The following is a 25,837-nucleotide window of genomic DNA, read 5'->3' as shown; positions in this document are numbered from 1 at the left end:
CAATTGCTTTTCAAAGAGCCTGCTAGGCGAGTTACCACCCGCTCGTCTTGAGGATCATACCATTGATCTGATACCTGAAAGCACACCATCGAACCGGCCACCTTACCGTGTGGGCCGAGCCTAGAACAAGAAATTATGAACCAAGTGAAAGACCTCTTGGAAAAGGGTCTTGTCCAGCCTAGTACTTCACCGTACTGCTCTCCAGTGTTGTTGGTTTTGAAGAAAGAAGGATCTTGGAGAATGTGCATCGATTATAGAGCTCTCAACAAAATCACCATCAAGAACAGATTTCTAATTCCTAGGATCGATGATATACTTGACCGACTACAGGGATCCTTGTGCTTTAGTAGGATCGACTTAAAAGGTGGATATCCGAATCGCGCCGGGAGATGTCTATGAGACGGCTTTTCGGACGACTTTATGTTATTTGAGTTTTTGGTGATGTCTTTTGGCCTAACCAATGCTCCTACGACATTTAACTGGATGATGGACATGATTTTTTGAGATTACAGACTATTTGTTGGCACTTTCTTTGACGACATCATTGTTTTCTCCAAGGATGAGACAAAACATAGAGAACATTTCTGAACTTATGAAGGTATATTAATGCGAAGAAAAGAAAATTTTTCCTACCAGAGATACACTTTTTGGGACACATTGTCTCAGCAGCAGCAGGAGTGCAGATGGACCCGGCCAAGATAGAGACTATCCGTGATTGGCCCGATTTGAAGAATGTCCATGAAGTTAGAATCTTCTTGGGCTTGTGTTCTTACTACAGACGGTTCATTAGAAAGTTTGCAGAGGTTGCTTCCCCTTTGCATATCTTGACATAGAAAGGAGTCCCTTTCTCATGGGGACCCGCCGAGGTGACTGCCTTTCAGACATTGAAAGAGAAATTGACTACAAGACCAGTTTTGACTTTGCCGGACTTTCAGAAGTCATTTGAAGTATATTGTGATGCTTGTGATTGTAGTCTGGGTGCGGTCTGAATGCAAGAAGGCCATGTCATTGCCTATGAGAACCGATTGTTCTCAAGGCTGGAATTGACAGCACAGATTTATGAGAAAGATCTTTTGGCGGTTATCCATGATCTTACTCAGTGGCGACATTACCTACTCGGAGCGGATTTTACTGTCTTCACAAACCATCAGAGTTTACGCTACTTCTTGTCACAGAAGCAGCTATCGGAAAAGTAGATGCGGTGGGCGAACATCTTGTCACAATTTCACTTCCAGATTGTCCATGTTCAGGGACAAAAGAATTTGGTGGCAGATGCTTTGTCTTGGAAGCCGTTGGTTCTGGCTATTTCCGCGATACATCATATGAACTTCAAGGATATGGTCAATTAGTATGCCACAGATATAGATTTTGCAAACATTTTCACACGGATACGGGATGGGGAGACAGTAGCGCGATATTCCATTCGGGATGGCTACTTGATGAGGAAAACTATATTGTGCATTACATAGCCATTGAGGAAAAGGTTATGACCGAATGTCACTGTCCACCTTTTAAGGGTCACCGCGGCATTGCTATCACCTTGAAAGGGGTAGAGAGATACTTCTTTTGGCGCAGTTGCTTGGTATGCTAGAAGGTCAAGTTTGACAGGCATAAAGCATAGGGATTGTTACAGCCTTTGCCTATACCCACCCGTCCCTGGTAAAGTATTGCAATGGATTTCATCTTTGATCTCACGAGAACACAGAGTGGTCACGATGGTATCGGGATCGTTATTGACAGATTTAGCAAGCTAGCTCATTTCATTCCAGTGAAGAAAACAGTCAAGCCGGATCACTTAGTGAGACTCTTTGTGGCCCAGATTTCTAGATTACATGGCATGCCCGAGACGATTGTATCCGATAGGGACCCCAAATTCACCAGGTTGTTTTGGAAGGCTATTTGGGAGAACATTCGCGCGCGGTTGCAGTTCTCGTCATCGTTCCACCCGGAGACTGATGGGCAATCTGAGATTGCCAATTCACTGGTACTAGATTTATTGAAGTCTTAGATCTCGGATCAGAAGACTCAATGAAAAAAGTATTTACCTTTGGTGGAATTTGCCTACAACAACACGATACACTCTTCGACGGGGAAGGCGCCATTTGAGATTATTGAAGGTGCTACGAAGGTTCGACCCTTCCTAAGCACAAAAGATAAGATTTTTGAAGCCGATGAGTACACGCGAGACTTCGACGGGGAAGGCGCCGTTTGAGATTATTGAAGGTGCTACAAAGGTTCCACCCTTCCTAAGCACGAAAGATAAGGTTTTTGAAGCCGATGAGTACATGCGAGACTTGAACACAGCTTTTGCCAAGGTCCGCGAGGCTTTGCAGAAATCTCAGGAAAGATAGAAAAAGGCAGCAGATCGCCATCGTCGCGATTTGAAATTGAAGGAGAACGATTGGGTGCTCTTACGTTTTGAGAAGGCACGCCTGAGAAAGAAAAAGAGAAAGGAGAGGCTTTTTCCAAAGCTTAGTATACTACGGACCTTTCAAGATCTCTGAAAAGATAAATGATGTCTCCTTCCGACTGAAGCTGCCCGAAACTTGAAGGATTCACAATGCTTTTCATGTGAGTCTCCTGAAGCCCTTTAAAGGCGATGTGCCCGATGGTGGGGAGCATGATGAGCAACCCGAAGTGGAAGAAAACGAGGAGATCCTTGTTCCAGAATAGATATTGGCACATAAAGACAGAAAGATTAAGGGTAAAGTGAGAAGGTGGTTCTTGGCTAAATTCAAGAACTATCCTACATTGGATGCAAAGTGGATGGAGGAGGAGGACCTAGCAGATACTCCTCAGATTATGAAACTTTACCTTGAAGCTTTTGGTTTAGCATAGTCTATTCCAAATGGACCTTGAATTCAGCTTGGCCGGATATCTGGTGCAGTGGGTATGCACAAGAGGGGAGTTACTCCGCTCCTTTGTCAACAGATGCCTCGATTTTTGATACTAGAGTCACCGATGTCTCTTTGAGCTTCAGAGGTACTGAGAGTTGACAGTATTCTGTTGTATGACTTTATGAACTGGAATTCCTGATAATATGATACTGATTTGTTCTTGACTTGTTTAAGTGTAGGCACTGGGGGTATGTCACAAACTGGTGACGTGGTTGTTCAGTTTACACACACACAGGCCCTACTGTTGAAAACAGTCCAGTATACACACACCCCTGTTGAAATGATGACGTGGTTGCACCGTACGGACAGGCCCGCGATTTGTGGCGTAGATCACGGAAATCCGTACAGCTGACGTGGCAGCTTTGCGTGGGCAGTTTTTATGGCAGCTTTGGCCTGCTTTTGGCTACGCAAGGAGAAAGAGAGAGAATTTTTAAATTGCTTGATTTTACCAAGCTGTGGCTTGAGAGAGAAGAAAAGTAGTGCTTTATTTTAAGAGGCTTTTGATTTTGAAGCTTTTGGGCTCTGCTTTTAGCATCCCTTGTAAACCTATTTAATAGTGGCTTGGGCTCTCACTTCTCAGAGCATCTGGACGTAGAGTCTAAGAGTGAGTCCCGACCACTCACTTGTACTTTGAGTTGCAGATTAATACAAAAAGAAATACCGAAAGGGGCACTAGTCTTTGGGGCCAATATCTCTAGGCACGGAACTCCGCCGGAGCGTCGAATCAATTGTGAAATGTGAACTGTTTTGAAGTGAATTCTTGTGGTGTCGCGGTAGAATCTCGACTTAAGAGTGTCCAAGTCTGTTACACCATGACATGCTAAGAATCGGAGATTTTACACACAAAGACACAACAAACCGATGCTTTGAGAGATCGTGCGCTTGCTGCTGCTGCTAGCACCCCCACCCCCTGTCGCCATCGCTGCCTCCCCCCTTCCCCTTTCGTTGCCCCCCTGCCTACCCTCTCGCACGCGGCATCCTAGCCCGCCCCCTGCGCGCAGCAGCCCTGCCCGCGATATCCGCTGCATGCTCGCTGCCCTCGCACCATGCCATCGCCCGCCCGCCCGCCCCCCCTGGTCTTTGCTCGTTGAATCCCCCCCCCCCCCCCTCCCGCCGCTGTCTTCGCTCTCCGCCTTTTTTTCCCGAAGGTTCCCTTCAACTAGATTTGACAGTGTTGAATTTTTGGACAGTGCTCGGCCTGTTGCAGAGAATTTCCTCCATCCGCTTCTCCGCCTACAGTAGTAGACACAGATGGAGGCTCTAGCTGCGCCACAGAGGGACTCGTCCAAAGCCCACTCGCCCGACCCCGCTGAGCCCACCATTCGACTTTCTCTTTCACCGACAGAGCAAGCGAGCCTAGCTTCACTAATTAAGATGAAGCGCAAAAATTTCATCCATGTGTACTTGTAGGCCAAAGTGAAGAGAGCTAATTGTTATAGACACATGTGACGATAACCTGAATACAACCATGGTGCAATTACCAACATAGTGAGCATAAAACAATTAGAAAACCATGAATGCATAGATGGTTAACATAACATATGTGTACAAGGTCCTATTGCTACGTGTCGGAGTGGAGGGGATGATTTAATGCCTCATTTTTTCAACTGTCAGCTGGTTATTACTGACATGTAAAAAGAGTGTCGATAAAGAGATGTCCTCAAGGGAGCCAATATCAATTGGTTGCTTTGACGACCAGGGTCCTTTTCGGATTGGTAGCTTCTTTTTTGTCGGAGTGGCAAGCAAGGTAGGCTAGAAATGAATGCACATTAGTAGTTGTGGAACACATTAACATGCTAGAGCTTTTTTGGCTACATTCTCGAATCTCAACACACAAGCGAAACAACTTATGCACAATAAAACAGTGACGGGCTATTCATCAGGAGCATACCGGAAAGGGTCCTCTGTCACGTGCAAATCTGCCCTGTGTGCATGTGGACAGTTGCAGCTTCATCTAGGGCCAGGTAAGCTGGGACAAGAACCTAGGGGAATTTGTCTGGCACCTTTGTGAGCCTCTAAGAGGAGCTGCATGCTCAGACTGTTCCATTAGAATAGTTGATACCCGTGCATAACCCTCTTTGCATCAATGGATGTACGCGCCATAACTTGATGTTATTACACTTTGGTGGGCATTTGGCGGCATCAACACGCGTGTCTCGGATCCCATACCGATCGGATTCACGAAGCATGAGAATCATTAGCTTTTGCTTTATTTTGCAGGTACCTAATAAGTGACTTATAAATTGAAGGGTTATTAATATTAGTCTTAAACTCTAGACTTTTGACCTACCTAGCTCTAAAAATATATATAAAACGACCACTAGGCCTCTCATTCCTCACATTCAGAAGTACCAGATTAACTCTCGAGTCTAACTCTAGCATCCAGCAGCACCCCACGCCAACAGATCCTCCTTTACCTGCGTTTTTGAGCATTCACCATCGCCATCCATTTTCAAGCGTCCCCTTGCTTCATTGCCTACTGTCCTTGACAGCCTATACCTGTGTTTTTGCTTCAGCCCTTGTTCACCTGCGTTTCGGCAGTGGACTGCCCTGAAGCATCTGCGTTTGGCCAAAGTGGACAGCAGACCCTTCAGCCCACAGTAGCAGCCAGTAGCCCTTAGTTTCAACTTTCAGCATCCACTTCAGCCCCAAAATCAGCCTGTTATCAGCCACCAGCACCTTAGCAGTATTATCTCTCAGTGTAGTCCCAGAGTTAGCGCAAGATCAGCGATCAGTTTTCAGCCCCTTAGTACCGTCTATATTCTCATCCTACAACAAACCTCAGAGTTATAGTACAGGTTGGTGTTTTTCCCCTTCAGCTCGATCACTTTAAAGATACGTGCTCTGCATCAGCATTTGTCAGTACGAAGTTGGATGGTTCATGTATGCAATAACTAGTCTTGCTTGGTGGGCCTTGCTATAGAACATAATATGACATAGCCAAATTGACATCAAGCATCTATAAGAGAAGAAGCGTGTATCTATTTGATATATAGATATGACTATCGAGATTGAACACGTACTAGTGAGAAAAACATGCAGCTAAACTAAACTTAGGGAAGCATTGACAAATTCAAAAGATGCAAAAAGCATCAACATACTATAAAACTTAAATTGCACTACCGATCTGATAATTGTGTACGGGTGTCATCCAATTGTCCAAATCGGAGGAAAATGTTTGTGTCAAGTTACATAAAACCAATGTGAATAGTTAAACATTTCGTCTTGCAATGAAGGGCCACAGAATGAAAATACAGTGCACTTTATGCAGAAGTGGCACTGTGGTCTTTCCAGAAATATTAAGAAACGGAAGCGGTGGAATCGTGCTTGTGTAATCAAAGCGTCCACTGTTGTGAATATATGTTCTTTCTGTGACAGGAATTAATACAAATATAAAAATCCAGAAGATAGATTAAACTTAAAGAGAAGCATAGATAATTTTATGTTTTATGTTATAAATGATGTAGGGTTTATCGTAGTGACGAGTTCTCAATTCATAACTTTTGACATCGCAATCATTACAATAGAACGATTCAATTAGCAAGCTACATATACAGACATGGGGACGTCTTGTTTTTTATGAGCGCGCAACGGTGTGTGCAAGTGAAAGAGCACGCGAGGAAGTGCAGTGTGCGCAGAAGAGGGAGGCGAAGGGCAGTAAGAGAGGAAGCGCTAGCAAAAGAGAGAGGGCTCACGTTTTTGGGAAAAACTTAATAAGTGAGTTTTGGGTTTTTCCACTTTTATTATAAGTGACCTTTAAAAAATGTGTTGAACCTGGACAAAGTATAAAAATGTACAAAAAGGAGTTATTTAGGCCTTTAACCCAACAACCTCCCACTTAAAGGCATAAATGGCGCCTTTAAGCTACGTGACTCCCACCATCTCTATGCATAGATGATGTTGTGCTTTGGGTAAGCACTTAGTGACAGCATCGGCTGGATTTTGTGATGTATGGACCTTAACCAATGTAATAAGGCCATCCTCAAGCACTTCTCATATGAAGTGATACCGCACATCAATATGCTTTGTGCGTGTATGAAACATGGCATTCTTTGCTAGACATATGGCACTCTGGCTATCACAACCAAGCATAGGTGCCTTGGTAGGCAAACCAAACTCACTGCATAGGCGTGCTAACCAAATAGCTTCTTTGGAAGCCTTAGTGGCTGAAATATATTCAGCCTCTGTCGTAGACAATTCAACAATCTTTTGCAATCTAGAACACCATGAAACAACACCTCCCGCAAGAGTAAATACATAGCCACTTGTGGACTTCCTGGTATCCAAGTCACCTGCCATATCTGCATCACAATAGCCCTGCAACTTCAGGTCACTTTTGCCATAGCATATACACCTAGATTGTGTACCTGACAAGTATCTCAGAATGCATTTTATAGCTTCCCAATGTGCTTTGCCAGGATTGGACATGTATCTACTAACAGTTTTGTTGTTTCAAATCTATGCTATATCGTTTAAATGAAAAACTCAAACCAAAATCCATTAAACTAAGTCGGACATGACAATGGTTCATACATAAGATGGTCTTTCAAATTGGTCTGTTGGTATCTAAGGAGGCAACCGAGTAAATATCATCCTCTCTGTCATCTTTTATACTTCTGTCATGTCAATCATGTCTAGTCCGATCTTCAGTCATGGAGTTCTGGGCTCATGCTGACATCCTGAATAAATTGTTTACTACCTAGCTATAGAGCAAGGGGTTCTGGATTTTTCTTAACCATTTTGGGTATATCTTGCAATCTGTACGCGCTAGGATTTGGACAAGTAGAGGCATAGGAGCCTTTCTCACAAGGACTTTGCAAAGCATAGGTTTGCCAGGAAGCTAAGAGATGCATTACAACTTCTCAAGAATACCATAGAAGTACTACAAAAACCCTAAGCACGACAAGGACAGAGCTGCTCTAGGTGGTGATCTAGGCATGTTGGAGAGCTTATTGCTTATGTGCATCACATCAGCTATTACACATTTGCACGTCGAAGAGTCTACGCCTGGTTAGTGTTCTCTTGGTGGAGTCTTTTCACCTACCCCTTGTCAGGATAAGCAAATGAGAGCTTCAAAATTCTCTCTCAATAGAAATTGATATAGGTAAACCAAGACCTTTAGTTGTTGCTGGGAGACAGAGTCGTGCTTCTGCCTTTGTTGTGGGCCCTTGATCACATAATAAAATCCTTGTCAGGATAAGCAAATGAGAGCTTCAAAATTCTCTCTCAATAGAAATTGATATAGGTAAACCAAGACCTTTAGTTGTTGTTGGGAGACAGAGTCGTGCTTCTGCCTTTGTTGTGGGCCCTTGATCACATAATAAAATCCTTGTAGCACCGTCCTCCACTGCTCCTACTACACCACCTCGCTCTACTGTTGTTTTAAGTCGCTTTTGCACATGCCTTCAATGTTTGGATTGATCATCTAGATCAATCCAAATCAGCGGAGGCAGATGATTGGCACGTACTCGACAAGTAGTAAAAGAGCAGAGTTCTGTTCTCTAGCATCTTCATAATGTTGGCATTGTCGACTCTCCATAGGACCTACTCAACATGCTTGAGTTCAAACATGGCAAGTGATGCAACTATCCAAGATGACTTGGGTATTGGCGATTTGAGAGCCAAATCTGAAAGGAGCATTCATGAGGCTAAGTTGAAAGAAGAGGAACAACACCACAAAGTTACTTGTTAGTAGTGGTGATGATCAATGCGCTCCAAGAGTCCACATTCCGTACAAGAAGCTCCTCAAGCACTATATATGTTTTCTAAAGTACACCATATTTGGCGTACATGTCCAACAAGGCAATGCAAGCACAACTTTTTTTCTTAGCAACCCTTGACTAAGAAAATCACCTACCCTCAGGATGAGCAAATGAAAGCTTTACAACTCTATCAATAGAAATTAATATAGGTAAAGCAAGACCTTTACTTGTTGCATTGTCACCCATGCCTTTACGCAAGCCATTAGATGTGGCCAAGCTAAAAGGAAAGGAAAGTCGTCAGTCTCTCATGCTGTATTCGGCCATTACTTTACTTGTATTATGTCCCAGATGGCTTCATGGTTTGCCAATAAAGATTCCAACAGATCTGTCCCCAATGTCACCTGGATGAGAGCATAGCAATCCTCTTCCTTTGCCACCAAGCTTGGACATTCCCTCTTGCCTGGGACTCAAAATCCTTGTAGCACCGTCCTCTGCTCCTACTCCACCACCTCCCTCTTCTGTAGTTCAAGTCGCTTTTGCACATGCCTTCAATGTTTGGATTGATCATCCAAATCAATCCGGTTCAGCAGAGGCGGAGGATTGTCACCTACTCGACAAATAGTAAAAGAGCAGAGTTCTGTTCTCTAGCATCTTCATTATGTTGGTATTGCCCACACTTCATAGGACCTACTCATCATGCCGGAGTTCAAACATGGCAAGTGATGCAACCATCCAAGATGACTTGGGTATTAGCGACTTGAGAGCCAAATCTAAATAGAGCATTCATGAGGCCAAGTTGAAAGAAGAGGAACAACACAAAGTTACTTGTTAGTAGTGGTGATGATCAATGCGCTCCAAGAGTCCACATTCCGTACAAGAAACTCCTCAAGCACTATATATGTTTTCTAACCTACACCATATTTGGCGTACATGTCGGCCAAGGCAATGCCAAGCACAACTTCTTTTTTCAACACCCCTTGACTAACAAAATCATCATGAATTTTGCTGCCCACATCAGCGCGTCTTGCGTAGTGCCACATGCATTCAAGATGAACACACAGGTGATTGCATTTGGAGCGAAGCCCTCGCTTTGCATCTGCTGAAATTCCTGGCCCTCCTACATTTGGCATCATGTCGACCAAGGCAGTGCCAAGCATAACATCTTGAACACATAGGTGATTGCATTTGGAGCGAAGCCCTCTCTTCGCATCTGCTGAAAACAGTCCAGGGCTCCTAGCCCTCCTACATTTGGCATCATGTCGACCAAGGCAGCACCAAGCATAATGTTTTTTTTGTGACAGTCCTTGAGTAACAATATCATCGTGAGTTCTTTTGCCCATCTCAATGTCTTGCAAATGCAACATGCCTTAAGGATGCAAGCATACAGATGCACTCGCTTTGCATCAATTGAAAACAGTTTAGAGCTTCTTTGTTCCACCCCTGTTTGGCATATCCCGCAATCAATACATTCTAAGACTTAACATTCTGGACACGCAGCCCCTCAAGAACTCATTGTGCTTCGTGAAGTACACCACATCTTCCTAGCCCTGTCCCTTTTCTGCATATCTTGCAGTCAATGCGTTCCAAGAGTCGACATTCCCTACAAGAAGCTCCTCAAACACTTTTTGTACTTTCTGAAGTACACCATATTTGGCATATATGTTGTCACAAGACGGGCACCACGTCTTGTGACAACACATGCCAATAGAAAAGAACAGACTGAACAGACTCTTAGCACAACCGAACTGAAAGAAAGAGAGAGCACACGGAGTAGTGGGATTCTACCCCAGAGAGTATTGGCCCCAAGCCTTGGCACCCCTTTTGGTATTTCTTTATATTACTTGAACTCAGTACAATGCCGGTACTCACGCTCTTCACCTTCTCATCAAAGCATGTCAGAGAATGAGCCCTCTGCACATATTTAAAGGCCCTTGGCCTCAAAAGCAGCTACATGAAAAGCAGTAAACTCAAAAGCATCTGGTCCAAAAGCGCTGCACTTAAAGAGCTGCAGCGCGTTTTACGAAAATCTGTACAACTCTACCACATTAGCAGCCAATGTAAAATGCGGAATTTCGTACAATCTGTCACGTTAGTAGTCCAGCGTAAAATCATAAAATCTGTACAATCTGCCACATCAACAGTCCAGCGTAAAATCCGGAAATCCGTACAATAGCTATCACGTCATCAACTCGCAAATTAGCCTGTGTGTGTGTGTGCTAGGTCCAACTTTATTTTAATGCCTTTATGTCACTTGGACTCCATCGGACGGGGTTCCATAAGTTGGTGGAAACTTCTTTTGCTTCTTCTCCAACTTTATTTTAATGCCTTTATGTTACTTGGACTCCATCGGACGGGGTCCCATAAGTTGGTGGAAACTTCTTCTGCTTCTTCTTCTTCTACTGCTTCTGCTTCTTAGGGTTTAGGCTACTCGGTCGGGATCTGCAGGTTGGCTGTCATAAACTGCTGACCTGTCAAAGCCCTGAAGAATGGAGCCAACTTGCAGATCCCGGCCGAGGAGCCTAAACCCTAAGAAGAACAAGTAGCAGAAGAAGAAGTCCTACCAACTTATGGGACCTCGTCTGATGGGACCCTAGTGACATAAAGGGATTAAAATAAAGCAGGACTCACACACACACACGCGCGCAAAAACCGATGATGTGGCAGCTGTACAGACGCTCCACGTTTTGCACTGGTTGATGACGTGGCAGTTGTACGGAATTCCGCAAAATGCGTTGGTAGCTTTTTGGCATTGCTTTTGGACCAAAAGCTTTTGAGTTTTGAAGGCTTTTCATGTAAATTGCTTTTGCGGCCTAGGGCCTTTAAATATGTGCTAAGGGCTCATTCTCTTGCATGCTTCTTGGAGAAGGTGCAGAGCGTGAAGTTTCGGCTTGTACTGTGTTGATGCAATATAAAGAAATACCGAAAGAAGGGGCGCCAAGGTTTGGGGCGAATACTCTCTGGGGTGGAATTCCGCCACTTCGTGTCGCGTATCGTCTCTCTCTCTCTCTCTCTCTCAGTTCATTTGTTATTGAAGTGTTTTAAAGTCTATTCAATCTGTTCTTTTCTATTGGCACCTGGTGCCCGTCTTGTGACATTGACTCTGTTCTTCAAGGGCTTGATACGTCAGTAATTTGTGACGTCCCTCCTTGAAAGAAAGTAATCGTCCGTGATTACAGCATATCTGCAAAACAACTCAAGTTAGCTCAAAAATTTCTGAGGGTCGTTTCGAGGGACAATCCGAGTGACAATCACGCATAGTCACATGGGGATGGGGACGGGTCTCGAGGACGTGATGGGTCCCGGGGACGGGGATGTGGCAAAGCAAGGGGACGGGGGACGGACGAGGGGACTTGTGTTAAAAAAAACTTGTTCTATACTAGACAACACTAAGAGCACAAAACCCTCCCCAGATCGCAACCAGCGTCGCTTGGAGGTTCAAGCATACAACCAAGGCTCCCCAGACATCCCGTCTGCGCCGTTCGGAGGTTTTCAAGCATACAATGAAACGTTCCCCAGACATCTCGTCTACGTCGTTCCGAGATTCAAACAATACCAAAACAACATTTCTCACTACTCCACTTGGGAGTAAAATCACGAATCATTGAAACTAGCATTAAAACAAGAGTAAAACATTTCAAATCGGCACCAAGACAGGTTCAAAACAGATACCATCTATTTCAAACAAATTCCAAACTGGATCAATAAACAAGTTGCAAACAGAACTCAAACTAAACAATAAACAATCTCGACATCAGTCGAGCTCGAAAAGTCGAGTGACTTTCCATCCTGAAACCTGCACAAAAAATTAGGGCTATTCCTTCCATAAGGTTGTAGCCGACCACAACATGGTCCACCAACTCTTGGACAGACAGTCTTCCTCTAGTGGCGATGGTAGTCCAGCAATCACACCGGACCTCCAAGGTTATTAGCTTGAGAAGAGACACCTACTGAGAGATGTCGAGAAATTTCAAGTTATAATCTGCTAGGGTTTCCATGGCAAGCATTTCAGGATACCCCACTCTACCAGAAGTTGCACTCCAAAGGAAGCTGCTAGAAACCGTATAACTTTGGGCAAAAACTTTCTTGAAAGCTTGCCAAGTCCTTGGAGTGTGTGGCTTGGTAGCTATTGACTTCCACCACTGCACGACACTGCCTCTGAGAAAAATAGCAGCTCGAAACAAATCTTGGATCCTTCTCAACGAAGTGTGCCAGAGACTGAGCCCTTTGCACTTATCTGAAGGCAGTTTACATGAAAAGCTTGAAACTCAAAAGCAACTGGCCCAAGAGCTGGCGTTGAAAAACTGCCCCGCGTAAATCATGGAAATCCGTAGAGGCTACCACATCACATTGTCAGCGTGAAATGTGGATATCCGTATAGTTGTCACGTCAGCAGTCCAGCACGGATTACGAAGATCCGTACAGTTTGCCACGTCATCAACTTCTGCGCAAGTCAACATGTGTGTGTGCGTGCTGGTCGTGTTTTTTAATGCCTTTATGTCCTCTGGGCTCCATCAGACGGGGTCCCAAAAGTTGGTGGAACTTTTTAAATCTTCTGTTGCTTCTTTTTAGGGTTTAGGCCCCTCGGCCGATGACTCCGTTCTTCAGTGACTTGACACGTCAACAGTTTGTGACATCCCCCCTTCTTGAAAGAAAGTAATCGTCCGCGATAGTTGAAAAATTTCCGAGGGATAATTCGAGAGACAATCAGTTTTCTCTTTTTGTTAAGGAGTTGGCTTCTCCTTTTGGCTCTTTTGATCAAGGAGTTGGCTTCTCCTTTTGGCTTTTTTGATCAAGGAGTTGGCTTCTTCTTTTGTCCAAATCGAAACTCTTGATATTCCGGCGTAGTAAAATTAGTTATTACACTCAGACCGCACTCATCTTCCACGGGTGTCTTGATGCACTAAAATTACATACCCAGGCAATCTCATCGAATGAGGAATATTCAGTGGTTGGCACATCACAATGCGACACAGATGCTCACATATGTGTCACAAGACGGGCACCACGTGCCAATAGAAAAGAACAGACTGAACAACTTTAAGCACTTCAAATAACAACTGAACTGAAAGAGAGAGACGACGCGCGACACGGAGTGACGGAATTCCACCCCAGAGAGTATTGGCCCCAAACCTTGGTGCCCCTTTTGGTATTTCTTTATATTGCATCAACACAGTACAAGCCGGTACTCTAGACTCTGGTCCTTCTCTTGGAAGCATGCCAGAGAAAAGCCTTCAAACCTCAAAAGCTTCTGGTCCCAAAAGCAATGCCAAAAGCTGCCAGCGTAATTTACGAAAATCCGTACAGCTGTCATGTCATCAGCCAGCGCCAAACACGGAAATCCGTATAGCCTGCCACGTCATCATGCCAACGCAATTTTTGAAAATCTGCCACGTCATCAGTTTTTCCTTTGTGTGTGGGTCCTACTTTATTTTAATCCTTTATGTCACGTGGGGCCCCATCGGACGGGGTCCCCATAAGTTGGTAGGACTTCTTTTTCCTTTTGCTACTTGTTCTTCTTAGGGTTTAGGCCCCCTCGGCTAGTATCTGCAAGTTGGCTCCATTCTTTAGGCTTTGACACGTCAGTAGTTTGTGACATCTCCCCTTGTAATCGTCTGTGATTACAGCATATCTGCAAAACAACTCAAGCTAGCTCAAACATTTCTGAGGGTCATTTTGAGGGACATTCCGAGGGACAATCAATTTGCTCTTTTTGTTAAGGAGTTAGCTTCTCCTTTCAGCTCTTTTGATCAAGGAGTTAGCTTCTCCTTTTGGCTCTTTTTATCAAGGAGTTAGCTTCTCCTTTCGTCCAGATCGAAACTCTTGATATTCCGGCGTAGTAAAATTAGCCATCACACCCAGACCGTACTGATCTTCCATGGGTGTCTTGATGCACTAAAATTACATACCCAGGCAATCTCATCCAATTAGGAATATTCAGTAGTTGGCACATCACAATGCAGCACAAATGCTTACATATGCATGTTACAAAGGCACAACAAACAGCGCCGCTGAGCACTCCCCTGAGACAAACGGTCTGCGGCATGAAGCTACTCAACGACCACCTTGTCACTCCCCTCGCAAATAACCTAAAAAGGTCCGGGCCATGAGCTTAGAGGACTGTAGAATCAAACGCTCCCCAGACCACAGTCTGTGTCGCTTGGAGGTTCAAGCATACAACCAAACGCTCCCCACGCATCGGCTTGTGTCGTTCGGAGGTTTTCTAGCATACAATGAAACGCTCCCCAGGCATCGGCCTGTGTCGTTCGGAGGTTTTCAAACATACAACGAAACGCTCCCCATGCATCGGCCTGCGTCGTTTCGAGGTTCAAACAATACCAAAACAGTATTTCTTACTTCTCCATCCGGGAGTAAAATCACCAATCAATGAAACCAATATTAAAACCAGAGTCAAACATTTCAAATCGGCACCAAAACAGGTTCAAAACAGATACCATCCATTTCAAACAAACAGGATCACCAAACAAGTTCTCAAACAGGTTTCAAACTTAAAAAGCAATCTCGACATTGATCGAGCTCGAAAAGTCGACCGACTTTCCATCTCGAAACCTGCACCAAAAATTAGGGTTAGGTTCATTCCATAAGGTCGTAGCCGCGCACAGCATGGTCCATCAGCTCTTGGACAGACAGTGTTTCCTTGGCGGTGATGGTAGTTCCAAGATAGCAATCGCACCGAACCACCAAGGTTATCAACTCGAGAAGAGACATCTACTGAGAGATGTCGAGAAATTTCAAGATATAATCTGCTAGGGTTTCCATAGCAAGCATTTTAGGATACCCACTCTGCCCGAAGTTGTACTCCGAAGGAAGATGTTAAAAACCATATAACTTCGGGAAATTTTTTTTTCTTGAAAGCTTGCCAAGTCCTTTGAGTGTGCTGCTTGGTAGCTGGACATAAATATATGCATGGCACTGCTTTTGAGAAAAACAGTGACTTGAAACAAATCTTGGATCCTTCTCTTGCAAGTGATATTAATGGCTTATGCCCTGTAAGACATGAGCGCGCCCGATGCGTGATGAAGTAAGGGTGGGAGTGGCTGATAGGTTCGAGTTGGAGGGCGAACCTCGAATAAATTCCAATAGCTTCTGTTTGCTCTTTTGTAGGACCGATATGCTTTTAGAAAAGCACACGCCTGATGCTCTGATACCACTGTCACAAGATGGGCACCACGTGCCAATAGAAAAGAATAGACTGAACAACTTTAAGCACTTCAAATAACAACTGAACTGAAAGAGAGAGACGACACGCGATACAGAGTGGCAAAATTCCACCCGAGAGAGTATTGGCCCCAAACCTTGGCGCCCCTTTCGTTGTTTCGTTATATTGCATCAACACAATACAAGCTGGTACTCCAGACTCTGCACCTTCTCTTGGAAGGAACCTAGAGAATGAGCCCTAACCTCATATTTAAAGGCCCTTAGCCTGAAAAGCAGTTACAGTGAAAAGCCTTCAAAACTCAAAAGCTTCTGGTTCCATAAGCAATGCCAAAATCTGCCAGTGTAATTTATGAAAATCCGTACAGTTGCCACGACATCAGCCAACGCAAAACGCGGAAATCCGTACAGCCTGCCACGTCATTATGCCAGCGTAATTTTCGAAAATCTGCCACGTCATCAGTTTTTTTTCTCTGTGTGTGGGTCCTGCTTTATTTTAATTCTTTATGTCACTTGGGGCCCCATCGGATGGGGTCCCCATAAGTTGGTAGGACTTCTTTTTTCTTCTGCTACTTGTTCTTCTTAGGGTTTAGGCCCCCTCGGCCAGCATCTGCAAGTTGGCTCCATTCTTTAGGCTTTGACACGTCAGCAGTTTGTGACAATATGCATGTTAGAAGACAGAAACAGAAAGTCGTAGATGAACATTCACCCCGCAAATAACCATCCAGGTTCGGGCTATGAGCTGTTCAATGACTCTCTCATCACTTCTCCCGCAAATAACCTAAAAATGTCCGGGCCATGAGATATAGAGGCCTTTTACAACCAAACGCCCCCCAGACCGCGGTCTGCGTCGTTTGGAGGTGCTGAGAGTAACCAGTGCTCAGACTTCTTAAAACTCCTTGTGTAAATAACCATCCAGGTCTGGAAAATGAGTAACAACAACAATACTCCCCCCGTAAATAACCACAAGGGTTCGGGCAATGAGTAAAAACATCACTTTTCAAACATTCAATACTCCCCTCGCAAATAACCACAAGGGTTTGGGCCATGACTATTAATGAGCAAGCATTCTCAAACATCATTTGTCACTAATTCACCTGGGAGTAAAATCACCAATCGTTGAAACCAGTATTAAAACCAGAGTCAAAAAATTCAAATCGGCACCAAGACAGGCTCAAAACAGATACCATCCATTTCAGACAAATTCCAAACAGGATCACCAAACAAGTTTTCAAACAGATTCTCAAACAAAATAAGCAATCTCAACATCAGTTGAGCTCAAAAAGTCGATTGACTTTTCATCCTAAAACCTGCACCAAAAATTAGGCTTACGTTCCTTTCATAAGGTCGTAGCCGACCGCAGCATGATCCACAAACTTTTGAATAGTCGAAACAAGCCTCGACAAGCAATGTTCGTGTGGCGGTGATGGTAGTCCCAAGATCTGGCAATCACACTGGACCTCCAAGGTTTTTAGCTCGAAACGAGACAGGCACTGAGAGATGTTGAGAAATTTCAAGTTATAATCTGCTAGGGTTTCAAGCATTTCAGGATACTCCACTCTGCTAGAAGCTGCACTCCGAAGGAAGATGTCAGAAACCATATAACTTTGGGCAAAGATTTCTTGAAAGCTTACCAAGTCCTTGGAGTGTGCGGCTTGGTAGCTATTGACTTCCATCACTGCACGACATTGTCTTTGAGAAAAACAGCAGCTCGAAACAAATCTTGGGTCCTTCTCTTGCAAGTGATCTTTATGGCTTATGCTTTGTAAGACATGAGCGGTGAAGACGCGAAGATGGTATCCGTATGGATCCGACAAAGTTAGAGGTAATAAAAGGATGGCCTAATCCAAGGAATCTACATGAGCTACGAAGATTTATTGGTATGTGTGTATACTATAGACGCTTCGTAGCTAAATTCTCGCAAATAGCAGAAACAATACATGACTTGACAAAGAAGAACGTTAAGTACATATGGACTGCGAAAGAGCAAAATGCTTTTGAGAAGCTTAAAGAAAATATTGCCTCTCAACCTGTACTTACACTGTTGAATCTCTCGAAACCATTTGAGGTCCAATGTGATGCTTGTGGAGAATGCCTTGGAACAGTTTTGCTTCAAGAAAGGCATTCCATAGCATACGAGAGTCGAAGACTCAATTTCGATGAGCGTGTATTGGGCATCTACAAAAAGGAGCTGCTAGCTGTCCTACATGCCCTCAACACATGGAAGCATTATCTTTTGGGAACTCCATTCATCCTACGAACGGATCACCAAAGTCTTAAGTATTCCATTATGCAAACCAAGCTCTTTGATAAAAAAATGAGGTAGCAAATTTTCTTTTGCAATTTAATTTTCATATTGCTCACATTGCTGGCAAGCACAATCAAGTAGCCGATGCACTATCACAACGACCAAGGGCAACTGTGGTGCGTGTCCGATGCGCGAAGGGTGGGAGTGGCTGATAGGCTCGAGATCGGAGCACGAAGGTTCTTCGAATCAAATTTCCGTAGCCTTTGGAAGTGCCGGTTTGCTCTATCTGCTCTTTTATAGGACCGATATGCTTTTAGAAAAGCACATGCCTGATGCTTTGATACCACTATCACAAGACCGGCACCACGTGCGAATACAAAAGAACAGACTGAATAGACTTTTAGCACTTCAATAACAACTGAACTGAAAGAAAGAGAGAGCACACACGACAGGGAGTGGCGGAATTCCACCCCAGAGAGTATTGGCCCCAAACCTTGATGCCCCTTTCGGCATTTCTTTATATTACTTGAACTTAGTACAATGTCGGTACTTGCGCTTTGCATCTTCTCACCGAAGCGTATCAGAGAATGAGCCCTTTGCACATATTTAAAGGCCCGTGGCCTTAAAAGCAGTTACATGAAAAGCTGGTAAACTCAAAAGCATCTGGTCCAAAAGCGCTGCACCTAAAAAGCTGCCAGCGCCTTTTACGAAAATCCGTACAGCTCTGCCACATCAGCAGCCATCGTAAAACGTAGAATTTCGTACAATGTGTCACGTCAGCAGTCCAGTGTAAAATCTGAAAATCCGTATAATCTGCCACGTCAGCAGTCCAACGTAAAATCTGGAAATCCGTATAGCAATTGCCACGTCATCAACTCACAAATTAGTATGTGTGTGTGTGTGTGTGTGTGCTGGGTCTAGCTTTATTTTAATGCCTTTATGTCACTTGGGCCCCATCAGACGGGGTCCCATAAGTTGGTGGGAACTTCTTTCACTTCTTCTTCTTCTGTTGCTTCTGCTTCTTAGGGTTTAGGCTACTCGGCCGGATGTGCAGGTTGCCTCCGTTCTTCAGTGGCCTGACACATCAACAATTTGTGACACATGTCGACCAACGCAATGCCGAGCACAACTTCTTTTTCCATCGATTGCATTTGATGAAAGGCCTTCTCTTTGCATTCGGTTAAAATAGCCAATTGCTTCCTTCCTAAAGCCCATATCCTGAAATCAACACAGTCCAAGAGATGATATTTTGAACAGATAGCTTATCAAGAACTCTAGTGCATTCGTGAGGTTACCACATTTGATATACATATTCATGAAACTATTGCCAAGCATAGCATGCTTGTCCAACTACCTTTGAGTGCATAGAGAATCATGTCAACCATATAAGGGTCTTCCGTAAGGCCAGATTGCATTTGGTGAAAGTTCTTAGGTTAATAATAGCCCAAAGCTTTCTTCCTGCAACCATGTACGGTGTATCTTGCGATTGACGCGTGCATTCCAAGAGATGAAGTTCTGAATAGAACAATCATCAAGCGCTTTATGTGCTTTTATATGGGCAACTTATTTGGCATACATATCGATCAAAGCATTGTCAAGCACATCATGTTTCTCCACCTACCCCAGATCTCATCGTGAATTCTATGACCCGTGTGAGGGTCTTGCATAAGGCGACATGCCTTCAAGGTGCAAGCATAGGCGATTGCATTTGGCAAAAGGTCTTTCGCTTACATACGGTTAAAACAGCACAAAGATTTCTTCCCATAACATTTTCGGTGTATCCTACAATCGGCACATCAAGCACAACATGTTTCTGTAGCAACCCCTGATCTCATCTCAAATTATGCCATATCGACCAAAGCACCACCGAGCACGACTTCTTTCTCCAACAGACCTTGACTAGCAATCTCACCGTGAGTTCTCTTACCCGTGTTAACTCCTTGCATAAGGCCACAACTGCATTTGGAGAGAGGCCTTTCCTTCGTATCCGGTGTGCTTTCTTGCTAGAGCCATGTTGAGCATATTATGCAATCAAGGCGTTCAAAGTCATGACATTCCGGAAAGAAGCCCGTCAAGGACTTCTTGTATGTAGCAAGAGTACCACATTGGCTATACACACTCACCAATGTAGTCCATAAATATCCGAATAGTGCAGACATTTCCCATAGCTAACTGCAGCCGTCCTATTCTACGAGCTTTGCAACTTCATGGTCCTTGCTTCTCATCCGCTACAATAGTGTGCTCCAAAAGATGAGGTTTCGGACAAGTAGTATAGGTGCTTTCTAAAGTCCACCACATTTGGCATACATGTCAACCAAGGCAGTGCCATGCACAACATTTTGTTTCAATAGCCCCCGAGTCGGACTAACAATATCATCATGAATTATATTGCCCATTCTCACACCATCCTTTGACACTGTGTCCAAGAATTTGAATTTTTTCCAAGAAGAATTCACTTTTCTTGCCATTAATGAGCAATCTGTTATTGCGAAGCTCATTAAAGACTGTAGTTCAATGTTCTCTGTACTCTTCTTCATTCTTTGAAAATACTATCATGTCATATTGCAAGTTTAGGATTTTGCCAGTTTTCGTCACTATTATGCTCCAGAAGCTCCGTGGGAGCTAGAGATACGATGTTCAAGTGATTTGGAGCGTTGTTAGGGCAAAAACCAGAGAATTTCAGCATGCTGAATTTCTGTTTCAGCAGTGGATTTGCGTGATAGATTCATTGTTCCTGTGGATGCTTCACTAATTAAGATAAAGCGCAAAAATTGGTCATCCATGTGTACTTGTAGGCCAAAGTGAAGAGAGCTAATTGCCATAGACACATGCGACGATAGCCTGGATACATTAATGGTTAACAAAATATTCCTGTACAAAGCCCTATTGCTACATGTTGAAGTGGAGGGGCTGATTTAAATTTTAATGCCTCATTTTCTCAATTGTCAGCTGGTTATTACTGACATGTAAAAAGAATGTTGATAAAGAGATGTCCTTAGGGGAGCCCATATCAATTGCTTGCTCTGCTGATAAGGGTCCTTTTCGAATTGGTAGCTTCTTTTTTGTTGAAGTGGCAAGCAATGTATGCTAGAAATGAATGCACATTAGTAGTTATGTAACACATTAACATGCTAGAGCTTTTTTGGCTACATTCTCGAATCTCAACACACAAGCGAAACAACTTATGCACAATAAAACGAAAGTTACAAATCGAGACACTTACATCATCGAGCTTGAGGTTGCTTAATGTATCTGCAAGTGTCGGTGTCCCCTTTGTGTTGTCTTCATTTTTCTTAGTGACATGCTATTCATCAGGAGCATACTGGAAAGGGTCCTCTGTGATGTGCACATTTGCCCTGTGTGCATGTGGATAGCTGTAGCTTCATCCAGGGCCCACGTAAGCTAGGACAAGAGCCTAAGGAAATTAGTCTGCACCAGAGTTACCCGGAACGCGGAACGGGAACGGCGACGGGCCTCCTTGCGGAACGGGGGAACGGGAATGGGCCCGGAATGGGAATGGCGCGGAACGGCAGGCTAAAAAAACACCCAAATATTTTTTTTTTTAGCGTTATGTGTTTGAATACACGTAGTATTAGAGTCCTTTGACTCTAATATCCACAAAAAACACGATTCGAAGACCATTTAACCTTATTATGACTTGATTGGGATGTGAGGCGCCCAGAGTACATAGCCAGATGAACAACATAGCCAGATGAACAACAATGAGCAAACACAATGCCCATAGTACATACACAATGCTCTCAAATAATTGCAAGAGTAGTAGTCAGAGATAACACTTTGGAATTAATTATGGCTTGAGAGTTGAGAGCAAGCTAGGGAGAATGAGCTTGGCTTGAGAGTTGAGAGCAAGGCTCAAGCAAGGGAGAATGGGCCTTGAGGCTTGATGAGTGTGTGAAGAATGGGGTAGGAGGGGGGCATTATATACTTTTTTGACTGCTGAAAATGGCCGTTGGCTGCCCAACAGTCATTCTTTTCAATTTCAAAAACTGCCGTTTATGGCTGTTGGGGCCGTTCCGGCCGTTCCGTCCCGTTCCAGCCCGTTCCGGTCGTCCCGTTTCGGTGACAGTTTCCAGCCGGAACGCTGTTCCGTTCCGACGCGTTCCAGAAAATCCCAGCCGGCCGGAACACCGTTCCGGCGTTCCAAGGCCCGAAATGTCCGTTCCCTGGTAACTCTGGTCTGCACCTCTGTGAGCCTCTAAGAGGATCTGCATGCCCAACGGTTCTATTAGAATAGTTAGTACCCTTGCATAACGCTCTTTGCATAAATGGATGTACGCGCCATAACTTGATGTTATTACACTTCAATGGGCATCTTGCGGCATTAGCACAAAGGCTAGGACTAGTAGCACGCGTGCCTCTGATCCCGTACCGATCCGATTCACGAAGCATGAGATGTGCAAGGATGTGCATCATTAACTTTTGCTTGATTTTGCAGGTACCTGATAAGTGACTTATAAATTGAAGGGTTATTAATATTAGTCTTAAACTCTAGACTTTTGACCTACCTAGCTCTAAAAACATATAAAAGGACCACTAATCATCTCATTTCTCACATTCAAAAGTAGAACCAAGTACCAGATTAACTCTAGAGTTTAACTCTAGCATCCAACACCCCACGCCCTTCTTTATCTGCATTTTTCATCACTCACCATCGTCATCCTTCCTCCTGCCTCCACAAGGCAACGCCCTCGATTTGCAAGTGTCCCCTTGCTTCATCGCCTATTGTCCTTAGCATTTTCGCAGTGGACTGCCTTGAAGCATATGCGTTTGGCCAATGTGGACAACTGCCCTTCAGCCCACAATAGTAGCCAGTAGCCCTCAGTTTCAGCATCCATTTCAGCCCCAAAATCAGCCTGATTAGCCCATGCCTTTGAGCTCGACCACTTCAACAACTGGTTCTGATGTAGCAATTGTCGCCTCAGTCACTACCGTTGTGGCAATGGGAACACCCAGTGCTTGCTTTGATTCTAATTAATCATTATGTGCATACCTCTTTTCAAAATGATCGGTACATGTCCTGCATGATGTCCACCCTGTTTTGTAGTTCTTATCATTGGTTGATATCGTTTCCAAGCTAAAGATATAATTGATTAGCAGGTTGTATATGCCATGCTTTTGAAAGGAATTGGGGCATTGACATGTGAATATGGTCTTATCGAATGTTGAAGCATGGCTTACAAGAAGAGCCAAAGGAATGGTGGAGGAGCGCAAGAGGCGGGAAGCATGGTTGCCAAAACCGATATACAAAAGTAAAAAGTATTTTGCGTTTGATGAGCTTGTGCCATCCATTGCAAGCTCATAAACCAACAAAAGCATTGAAAAGATGGTGCTTGACGGTACGTTTTTCTTTCGTCTGAAGTCATTAAATTTGTCATTTCTTTTATTGTGAGGATTGTGTTTTTAAAGCTATTGTTTTGATAACAAGGAACGGAGTTGTGTTTGATACCAGTAACACAAGGTTTAAGTCAGAGTTTCATGTTAGTCAAGAATTATGAGAACATTTTCATTAGCTATTTCCTATTTTCATCGACGCTTGTGATTTGATGTACCCTATGCGTCCGTCGTTACATGCTTATTTGTATTGCACTCATGATCTTTATCACCATGATATTGCTTTAGTCACGGGGTGTGACAAGATGCAGAATATTTTATTAGAGAAGTTACCTCGTGAGGAGTTGCATGCTATTCTTGAATCTTACAGATCCTCTCCACCTCGTTTTTCTATGGAGATTGATAGCAATGAATCAATCCAACCACTGTCTTTAAAATGATATTAATTTGTAAGCAAATACTTGTGTGTCTTTATTGCTTTTTGTTTCTTTTTTATCATAAGGTGTTGCTTTTTATGTTTTGTAGGGATGATTCTAGGAGACCTTCTCATGATAGACTTCATGCACTTTTGCTTTGAGACTGAGATGTAAGCTCGTATGCTGTTGATTTAAGTTTGTTTTAGTTACATCGAAAAATTTCCCCTTGTTTTTTTATAAACTTTTCATGTGTCAAAAGATCTTATAGGTGGTTCACTTTGTAAACAACATGGTGAAGACTAGCATATCATTTAACAAACAAATAAGCTTTACCTTTCAATTTCTAACCACATATTTCTTTCGTTGTTAGTGCTATAGCCTTCGGCATAGAGTGTTCATGGATTAAAAACATAGCAACAGGTTGGCCACAATTTTGACAATCAGACGGCGCCATACTGATCAGGTGTTGCTAGAACATGGAATTGTGCCAGATCTCAAAGACCTGGCGGTAAATCCGTTACCTCTAGATCACTGACATGGGTAGAAAACTCAACTATTGAGTCCTTAGACACTCCAAAGTTGTCTCCATCGTCCACTCTCGATTGTTGTATTCACAAAGAGAAAACGAGAATCCGACTGATCCCATACTTTTCAAGTGTTGCTACAATATTAAAGTGTGCCAAATAAGGCCAGGCGGTAGATCCGTTACCTCTAGATCACTGACATGGTGAGAAAACTCAACTATCCACTCCTTAGACACTCCATAGCTGTCTCCATCGTCCACTCTTGATTGTTGGATCCACAAAGAGAAAACGAGAACCCGACTGCTAAGGCGAAAGCCTAAGCCCCTGTGGCGGATAAAAATACGACATGGATGCACATCGCATAAGGACCATGTGACTCCGTAGACCCGAGCAGGCGGGTGAATGTGTAGTTAAATGGCTCTTGCTGTTAACGTCAAAACTGACCTAGCCATCGAAAATCGTTGAGAGAGGCGAGACAATGAGTTGAATTGGGGTCTTTAAAGGAGCACTTTGAGCAAGGTCTTTGCCCAAAGATCGATATGTTGTAATAGCATGCCAAGGGACTCTTGATTGCTGAGTAGAAAGTGACAGTGCATGGCTCAGTAGAAGCAAGATCCGGGAAAGGGGAGGAGGAAGGTACGGGTGGAGGGGTGGCTGTTAAAGAGGCACTTCCTTTCCAAAGAAAGGCAGCGACAGGGAGGTGTCGGCGCATTATTTTGTTGCAAGGCTGGTCGAACCAGGAGGTGGAGTAGGAGGAGGAGGAGGAGAAGGAGGAGGGGGATGGGTGGCTGAGGTGATGATAGAGTTGGCATAATTAAAGGCTCCTGCTCTCTCTGTAAAGGTTCAAAGCGGTTCCACAATGGAACCCAGAGCTTCGGTGCCCTACGCCCACGGCGACATCCTCAGGCGGCTGCCAACCTATTATGTTGAAGAAGTCACGATGACCTTGCAAGGCCGGTGGACGAAGGCAGAGAATCCAGGCTTTCTGAAGTGGGCAGGTTTGCCTATCTTTGTGCATAGGTTGTGATGTGTCTTGTTTGGGTATGGGTCCTCTTGGGGTAGACTTTGGCCAAGTGGCCCATGTGTTAAAATAATAAAGCACTTATTTGGGAGGCCCGTATACTCAACCCGTTGTTAGAATCATCCCTCCTCTAGTCGAGGTAGTAAGACTACCTTTGGTAGGAAGTAATGCTCCAATACAAGAACACAAACACATTTTTAGGCCTGCAACCCGTGCGGCCGCTGACACTGTAGTAATTGGTGAGTCAAGGATTGAGCCAATCAAGGAGCCAATGTGAGAGAGAAGAGGGAGATACGTCTCAAGAGTAGAAAACAGACAATGATGGAAAATATTTGGAAGCTTGATTGAGGCTTGTCAAGAGGACGCATGTTGATCACAATGGACACCATCTTAGCCATCTCAAACTCGATTTGATAGTAGATATGGTAGTAGCCATGACCGAGTATATGAACGTTTTGAATCTTGGCGAGAAGACGTGACCGAAGCAAATCTTGAACTTCTCCT

General features: G+C 44.0%; 2 protein-coding genes across 17 annotated transcripts in view; one reads left to right on the top strand and one right to left on the bottom strand.

Moving 5' to 3' along the window:
* LOC147455445 (uncharacterized) overlaps window positions 1-5,453 on the bottom strand; it is a 30,740-nt gene extending 25,287 nt beyond the window's left edge. The window contains exon 1 of one of the 2 annotated variants that reach the window (XR_015188374.1): window positions 5,315-5,453. Coding sequence is in view for 1 of the 2 variants with exons in the window: in XM_086514233.1 (XP_086370359.1) it covers window positions 5,315-5,347 (33 nt within the window). In the remaining variant the exon portion in view is untranslated. The remainder of the gene's footprint in view (window positions 1-5,314) is intronic. The other variant, XM_086514233.1, reaches the window with a different exon arrangement.
* A 104-nt stretch (window positions 5,454-5,557) lies between these two features.
* Window positions 5,558-25,837, top strand: part of LOC147455443 (uncharacterized) — a 143,970-nt gene continuing 123,690 nt past the window's right edge. For 9 of the 15 annotated variants that reach the window (XR_015188364.1, XR_015188363.1, XR_015188368.1 and 6 more), the window contains exons 1-2: window positions 5,560-5,695; window positions 23,139-23,377. Coding sequence is in view for 2 of the 15 variants with exons in the window: in XM_086514223.1 (XP_086370349.1) it covers window positions 23,201-23,377 (177 nt within the window). In the remaining 13 variants the exon portion in view is untranslated. Of the gene's footprint in view, window positions 5,696-23,138; window positions 23,378-23,897; window positions 23,959-25,837 lie in introns of all 15 variants that reach the window. The other 6 variants (XR_015188365.1, XM_086514215.1, XM_086514217.1 and 3 more) reach the window with 4 other exon arrangements.

The sequence above is a fragment of the Adiantum capillus-veneris genome, chromosome 6, assembly GCF_014529385.1.
Source record: "Adiantum capillus-veneris isolate H3 chromosome 6, ASM1452938v2, whole genome shotgun sequence".
Taxonomy (NCBI): domain Eukaryota; kingdom Viridiplantae; phylum Streptophyta; class Polypodiopsida; order Polypodiales; family Pteridaceae; genus Adiantum; species Adiantum capillus-veneris.
This window is presented reverse-complemented; position numbering and strand designations above follow the sequence as displayed.